Genomic DNA, 8,637 nt, shown 5'->3' with positions numbered 1-8,637 from the left:
GGGGGCATTATTTTACTGAATCAGTAAAATTACCGAATCGGTAATTTTACCAATTCGGTAAAATAAAAAATTGGTAAATTTACCGAATGTGAGCCACCCAGATGTAGGTGGGACTCTTCAGAGTCCCAGAGGCCTTACCGAATCGTTATTTTACCATCAAATCCAATTTGATGGTAAAATACCGATTCCGGTGTGCATGCACATGTGTGCATGCACACCTATGCCATGTGACAGACAGACCTGCCCTTAGGGCATATATGCCTGCCACATGGCACCCAAGCCTGTTTTGGGGGTGCCAGAGGGTGTCAAAGTGACACCCCCTGCACCCTTGTGAAAATCGGTATTTACCGATTCGGTAAATACCGAATCGGTAATGCCCATTCATTCCTATGTTCTTCAAAGCCCATAGGAATGAATGGGCATTACCGATTTGGTATTTACCGAATCGGTAAATACCGAAATCATCCGATTCGGTATTCCAGCACATCTGGAATACCTACATGTCCACCCCATAGATTTACCGATTTTTAATTACCGAATCGGTAAAATTTGGTAATTAAAAATCGGTAAATCTATTTCACCTACATCTGGCCCATAGAGTGGTATAGAGTAGTGTGGCATAGAGTGGTCTGTAGTAGAGTGAAGTAGTATGTTGTAGACCAGAGCGGCGTTCAGCGGACTGGAGGTGGGTGGCATGAAGTTGACTATGCATGGTGTGGTAGCACACTGTCATTACAGATGACACATTTTCAATTTAAATTACTAGTGCATTTGTTCAGACATAACGTTTTACTGATAAAACTATACGCCACACAAATAATGTGTGGAAATGGCATCCCCTAGTTTATTGATTTGTTTTGATCCTATTAAAATATTTGTTTCCACCACACGTCAGAATTACAAAAAAAATCGCTTTATTTGTTCTTTCCTAATTCTAAAATATTTGTACAGTTCATTTACTGACATTTAAATTGTGTTGTGTGCTAGAAACAAATAACATCCTGCAGACTAATTTCACACCCTCAGTACTCAGCAAGATTGTAGCATAAATCCTCTCACTTTGCAGTAAAGTAAACAACAACCTCCCTTGGAAGACAGAGCCTAATATCTGAATGCACAGCAAATGTGACAAGATAAAAACAAAATGTAAAGGCCTGTTTATTGCTCATTCACTTCTGAACTCCAGCATGGTTATTTTGTGGGTGTTTCAGCCTATGGCCTGGGCATGAAATTGAGGAAGAGGATTGTTTAGTTATGCTGTTAGTAAAGAGCATGACCAACATTAACTAGCTCGTAGACAGAACATTGTTCCTCACAGGCATTTAACATTGATAAACTGGTAGTGACAGATGTAAGTAGAAGTAGAAAGCAGAAAGACAGAAGGCCTTTTCAAAGAAATACAGCATGTTTATGCTGTGAACTAGCATTAAAGGGAGACATCTGAAATCACATGTATTCTTGTCTAGTGCCTCGCAAAAAAATAAAGAGGTCTTCAAAAGTGAGCAGTCGTGAAAGAATACATAGAAACAGTCAGAGAGGTGGTAAACAGGCTATGCACCACGGAAGGGACAAAACACGCTGGACAGCCTAAAACAAAGTCAGCAAATAGAAAGTAAACAAATGTGAATTACAAAACACTAAACCAGTGGTTTGCAATGGTGGAATGCATTCCTAGGGAAGCTGCCCGGTAGGCTTCGACCTAAAGAGCCAAGTGGGGCTGGGTGGAGAAGCAACAGACGAGCTGAGGGAGCAACATGGGGAGCATGAGTGCTGAGACGTGAAGGAGGAGCGACATACAGGGTTTAGAGGGAGAGAGCAAAACAACGCATACACTCTAATGGGGTGCAGAAAGCTCTCCTTAGGTGAGACGGGAATTGAGTTCAGATTAAAATCTTGGGTATACTGACCAACCGATAGGTTACACACACACATGCCCCTTGGGCATGTGTGTGCGCAACATGTGTGCACAGTTCAATTTCAGGGGTGCAACAGTGTGTCCTTTTGACACCCTTGAAATTGCAGGCGTAATTTGCGAGTACCTACTGGGTACTGGCAAATTGTGCATGCAATTTCCCATTCATTCATGAATTGGAAGGCATTCCTGAATTGCGACTCGCACTTTGCGAGTCGCAATTAAGGAATGTTTGGAAATCGCTAATTTTATAGCGATTCCTACATGCATAGGCTTTTACAATTCCTCAATTGCGATTCCTTAATAATCGCAATTAAGGAATCGCCAAAGCCTACATTGATGCATGTGCCCCTATATTTCCCATTTCTTTAGCTATATGAGCAGATTCTTCTTCCATCAGAGAGTTGACTTTAACATTTTTATACTTCTACATACCCTTGCAAAATGATCCAAGACTCCACATTTATTACATTCTTTCCCTAGTGCTGGGCACTGTCTATAAGACTCTAGGGGCCATATGTATCAAGCCTTTTTCCCATTTGCAAACGGGCTGATTCTCGGATCGGCCCGTTTGCGAATTGGAAAAAGCCTTTTGGGATGTATCATCTCAAAAGGTCATCGCAAAATAGAGAATTGCAAAATTAGCGATTCTCTATTTTGCGAATGCAATTAAGGAATTGCAAATTGCGATTCCTTAAATGCAATTCTGGAAGCACAAGAAATTTGCTATTTGGCCTTAAGGAATTGCAAATTACCACCAACTTCAAGTTGGTGGTAATTTGCGATTTTCTCAAAAAAGCACTTTTATGATTTTTTAAAAGTGCAATCTGTTGCAGATACATGCTCTTAGGGCATCTATGTGCGCAAAATGTGCACACATGCATATTTCAGGGGTGCAACAGGCACCCTTGCAAACTTGAAATTGCATTCTCAATTTGTGATTCTGTAATTGGTAATCGCAAATTGAGAATGTCTTCCCATTCATTCCTATGGGCCTCCTAGCCCATAGGAATGAATGGGAATGTATTCCTTATTTGCAAATCTCAATTTGGGATTTGCAAATAAGGAAGATGTAGGATTCGCAACATTTCTAGCAAATCCTACATACATTGTATTTTACGATTCTCTAATTCCGATTCGCTAAAAATCACAATTTGAGAATTTCAAAACTCTTTTTTGATACATATGGCCCTAGATGCTTTTTCGACCCACACAACACATATAATCAGACGTGGACTTAAGCTTCTGCTATGAACTAATGTTAGGGAAATCAGGCTTCTTATTTGTGACAACAGCAATAGTCTCTGATGAAAATTTGTTAAGCTCCTTCAAATACTCCTTGGAATCCTGAATACTGTTGGCTGTCTCAATAGTTTCTTCAAGTGATGAATCCTTATAGGTCAGAAGAAGTTCCTGAATTCTTTTATAGATACATCTGGTGACCAACTGATCCCTAATCAGCTGATCGGTGACGTTTCCAATTTCACACTTCACTGCTAACACCCAAAAAGCTGCCACATACATATCAATCGATTCAGATCAAGTCTGCTCTCATGAAAATATTTGAGTTTTCTGGCAAATAAGTTAGTTGGTTTATCAAAATGCATCTCGAAACATCAAATTGCCGCCTCGTATTCATACAATTCTTCTTCAGAATCATCATTCACCATTTTAGGTGAATGCTAAAAAATATTCTGCCCCAGAATGCTCTAAGATCCACTTTTTTCTATCAGGGCTAAATTTTAATCCATTTATGGCTCCTGAGTATGCATTAAATGCCCTGAACCACTTTTTCCATCTAATCAGTGGATCACCAGGAAGTTGCAAAATGGTGAAGATTGTGTGATGGCTTGCATGTTACTGGGAACAAAGATTAGCTACCAGTACAACCAGAAAGGAAAAAAAATAGTTAATGTCCAACTAATATTACATGCAACAAAGGCTTTACCGTTACTATATTAAGTGGTATCCCATAGTAATACAAGTGTACGATATGTGCATGAAAACGTTTAAAGTCAATCAATATAAAATAGCAATCAATACAAAATGGAAATCAGTATTGCAATCACGGTTAAAAATGACAAGGAGAAACAAAAACTTTACAACTTGATTGTGTGTTGGGAAATATTTGTGCATGTCACCGTATATTCTAGGGTACATCGTCAATGATGAATACGATACACATGCAGAAAATGCTTTTTAGGTTTGTTTCACATAAACAACTTGAATGGTGTGTGTAGCACCAGAATTTTTTTTCCAGATAACCGGCCAATGAAGTAACGATGCACATTTTTATAATTGGTGTGCGTATCACCGATGTTGTACAGTTATAATGGCACCAATTTACGTCATAACCTATATTTAGACTAATGGTGTGCGCATCACTGAAATTGGAACTAACACAAAATGCTGCTAAAACGATAAAATTACGCACTTTAAAGTACTATTGAATGTTCCTAAATGATGTGCGTATTACCGTGATAGGAAAATAAGATGGCCGCCAAACGATGTCCTGACGCTCGTCGGCAAACTGCAACAGGGTAAAATGGCATGCGAATAGCCGTGTTATAGACCAAAATAAAATGGCCACCAAACAATGTGCATGTGACACACTTAAAGCAGGGGAAGCTCCACTCCAACAGTCAAAACGATACCACAGTCAGGAAGACATTCCTGCTATCTCCTGCACTTGACGGACTTCAGCAGCACAACTGATGAAAGCAGAGCATAAATTATCTTTGAAGAGGAGAGAACTTGGCATGAGTTCAAAGTCGACCGATCATCACCAGTGATGAAAGTCAACTGAAGCCAGGTAAAAACTCTAAGGTTTTATTGAATATTTTTTGAGTAAATAAGATAAGAAAAGTATACAGCGGGCAGCACAGCCTTATTACGCGCAAGCTGCGGCGAACTGTCATTTTACAGAACGTTCCTTAGAACTCTGCTCGCAAACAATACAACACTGAACCTTCATGAGAAGTACTCAAACATAACACAGTAATTCAAGATAATGTAAGACTTTCATTAATATTTTTAGAGCGAGATCTCAGGAAACAGATTGTGAGATACAGGTAATTGTCCTAAATAATTTTGGGATACATAGGATGTCTGAAAGGGAATTTCATGTTAACGTAGGAGTCTGGAAAATAACTTTTATAGGGTATTTTTGGGCAAAAATAATAAGATAAGTAGACGGTCGTGAAATAATTCAGGGTGTAGCGGAATTTCTGGAATATGTTTTAGAATATTAGTGAATCTCAGGATAATATTGAAGAAAATGAAAGATTTATGGACGAAGATTTTAGGATGTGAGGAATTGCTGTGAGGTAAAAGAAGAATGATAGGGGTCTTCTGGAAAAATACTTTCAATTATGTAGAATTTTCAAGCACGTTTCAGAATTTAGAGAGTTTGGAATTGCATGGTATTTATGTCGTAAATATATCCCAAATCAGATTATTCCTAAAATAGCAATTCAAAATGTGGGAGATTTTCAAAAGACTGTCGTTTTCTACAGAATGTTTTCAGGATGTAGGGGATTTCCTGAAAAACAATGTTTGATGAAACGTAGGAATGGAGTATTGTTGAATAATAAATCGGATTATAGAATAAGACTGCTGGGAATAGACAGCTAGATTCATCAAAGAGCCGTTTTGCGGGTCCTTAATAGCGATTATTAAGGAATCGCTATTAAGGACTTGCAAAACGGGATTCATGTAGGAATCGCTAAATAAATTGCAATTCCTACACATTCCTTATTTGCGATTAGGAAATTACTAATCGCAAATAAGGAATACTCCCCATTCATTCCTATGGGCCTAAAGGCCCATAGGAATGAATGGGGAGTATTCCTTATTTGCGATTAGCAATTTGCTAATCGCAAATAAGATAGCGATTTCAAGGGTGGCCGGGGTTTCCAAAGGACACCCTGTAGCACCCCTGAAATGCAAATTTACACAGGTGTTGCGCACACACATGTCCAAAGGACATGTGTGTGTGTAACATGCAACAGAGAAAAATGCACTGAAGTGCATTTTTCTACTTTTTCGCTATTTACCACGAAGTCAGACTTCGTGGTAAATAGCGGCCAAATATTGCGAATTCACAATTTAAAATTGATTAATGAATTGCATTTAAGGAATCTCTAATAGAGATTCCTTAAATGCAATTCCTCGCAAATATGCGATTTCTCAAATAGAGATTTTTGCATTTGGGATGACGAATCCCAAATGCAAAAATTGCGCTCGCAAAGGGCCAGATTCTCAGAATCTGGCCCTTTGCGAGCGCAATTTCCTTTCATGAATCTAGCTGCGAGTTACTTGTGGAAAAAAGAGTTTGAGGTACGGGTGTTTGTCAGAAATACATTTTAGTATGGAGGAAAATTGTGAAGAATTGTGGAGACCGTTTTCAAGATAGCAGACATTTAGGGGCCCATTAGGATGGAGGATTTTCCGCCTCCTCCGGGCCGGCGGAAGCCATCTCCGGCCCGGAGGAGGCGGAAAATCCTCTGCGGACTCACCAAAGACCCACCGCCGCATTACGATGGCTGGTGGGTCTTGGTTTCTGTCCGCTGCTTTTCCGCCGCGGTCGGATTACAACCGCGGTGGAAAAGCTCTCATTTGGCTGGCAGTGTCTATCAGACACCGCCGGCCAAATTAGGAAGCATTTGAAAACATGCTTTTCCGCGGCGGTTTTTCCGCCGTGGAAAAGCATGTGTACTTTTGATTTTGGGGGCCCGTTGCGGGCCCCCAGGGTGTTGGCGGGTGGGGGGTGCACATGGGGGGTACCTATGGTACCCCCCAGCATTTACATGCACAATGCGGCAGGCACCGCGCGGTGCCTGCCGCTTTGTGCATGTAAATGTTACACATGCACTTTTAACATTGCGGCCGGTGCTGCTTGAAGCAGCACCCGCCGCAATGTTAAATATCCAGGATGTGACCGCCAGGGTGGCGGTCACATCCTAATCGCACATGAGGGAACGCCGCAGCCCATGCGGACGTTCCCTCATACTCTGGGGTCGCGGACGGACTCAAGTCCGTCCGCGATCCTAATCGACCCCTTAATGACACAAATTCTGAAAAAAGAAGTTAGGATAAGGAAGTTCTGGAAAAAGATCCGAGGTTATAGTGATTTTCTGGGAAATTATTTTTAGGTATGTCTGTAAAAAACAGGTTTCAGGATTAATTTGGGAGAAACATTTCAAGATGCATGGTTACATATGGAAAACCGTTTTAGAATGTGGATAGGTGCTGGAATAAAATTTCAGGATATGTGAGATTTAAGGAAAGTTACACGAATACTAAAGTGAAAGCTTTGATACTGAGATTTTATTAAGCAAGATATTTTGTGATAAGGGGTGTTTTGGCATAAAGATATTTCAATAATTGGTGTATTTTTTATTAACCCGATTTCATAGCAGAAGGTAGCATGAGATACATATTTTGGCAATAATTGCTTCATTGGTGTTTTATATAACTGTTCTTGGATTGACATACGTGTCTGCTGAGCTTTACTGGACTCTCAGAATTGGCTTTGCCAACATCATATCTGATTTGATAGAGTTAGGCCTGCTGGGATATTTGTGTTTCCAGCAGTTACCAAGTTTTAATCATGGATAGCATGGACTCTGCCCTTCATGATTTTCAAGTTGATAAAACAAGCATTGCTGAGTGTGGAGATAACATCACTAAACATTATGGCACCCGAAACCAAATAACTCTTGGATTGCTATATAAATAGATAGTTTAATTGCAACATTATATGTTTCTCTATACTACCTACTCATGGGGAGTGTAGTTTCCTGGATGGCTTTAGCACGATTCTTACTTTGCAAGGCGTTCCCCCAAGCTCTAGCCATACATTTTTACGTATGTATATGAAACAAGTAATTGTATGTTGATTTAAAACTAGGCAGTGATACCAGATAACCATGCCCGTTAGCCTCCTTTATTCAACCCAAGTCCTGCTTTCTGTATCCTGATGGGTTTTCCCTGGTCAGTCCGCACCCTCAGGTGCCCACCCCATTTGTTTGTAAAAGTTGCCCTTCACATGCCTAGTGGGGTTGTACTTCTCCAGCTCCAGGCCAGGAACTGTGGACCTCCAGCCGATGAGACCAGTAGTGGTCTTTGGGACAGGAGGTGATGGTAATACTTTGATATACTTCTCCGGGAGGGATGCTGGCCGCACCTGCAGGTGCTCAGGGACCTTCAGAGTTGGTGACTTCTCCTTGCATCTTAACTCGTCTTTGAGCAGCTCCTCATTAGTGGTGGCCATGAAGCCCCATCGCCATGGCCATCGGCGGGCAGCTTCCTGCTCCATCTCTATGTGATCCTTCCAAGTCTGACCCCGGGCCACCATGTTCAGCTTATCCGAGTTTGGGTCATTGGACCCTTTGACCCCAGCCATTCTTGTTTTGGGCGGATTGTCCCACCCCTATATCTCTGACCTGCGTAGTCAACTGCACTCTATTTCTAGGCCCTTTGTAGCAGGCCTCTGCATTGTTTTCTGTTGCCATGGTGAGAAGAGCAAAACCAGCCCTTGTCTATGAGGTCACTTTCGGAACAGTGTATGGCAGTGTAGCAGATAAATACTTGATTTATAGCACACCTCTTGTTGCCACTATTGGCACCCCTTGACACTGTTTGTTTTTCTATGGTCAATAGGAGACATGTTTTGTCACGGTCTGTGTTTTTATTCACAATACGTTGCTCTATTTGACACGATC

At 41.0% G+C, this 8,637-nt stretch overlaps 1 protein-coding gene across 1 annotated transcript; it reads right to left on the bottom strand.

Annotated features, from left to right (window-relative positions):
• Positions 1-7,907: 7,907 nt before the first annotated feature.
• Positions 7,908-8,318, bottom strand: LOC147749162 (ciliary microtubule inner protein 1-like). The gene has a single exon (XM_086929531.1). The coding sequence runs from the start codon at positions 8,316-8,318 to the stop codon at positions 7,908-7,910; it is 411 nt and encodes a 136-aa protein (XP_086785657.1).
• Between the last annotated feature and the right edge of the window lie 319 nt (positions 8,319-8,637).

This window comes from Lissotriton vulgaris, chromosome 1_1 (genome assembly GCF_964263255.1).
Source record: "Lissotriton vulgaris chromosome 1_1, aLisVul1.2, whole genome shotgun sequence".
Classification (NCBI taxonomy): domain Eukaryota; kingdom Metazoa; phylum Chordata; class Amphibia; order Caudata; family Salamandridae; genus Lissotriton; species Lissotriton vulgaris.
Note: the sequence above shows the minus strand (reverse complement) of the source record. Positions and strands in the feature narration are given on the sequence as shown.

Excerpts from the sequence above, each read along its gene's own strand:
- LOC147749162 (XM_086929531.1), bottom strand. The coding sequence starts at position 8,318 with ATGGCTGGGGTCAAAGGGTCCAATGACCCAAACTCGGATAAGCTGAAC.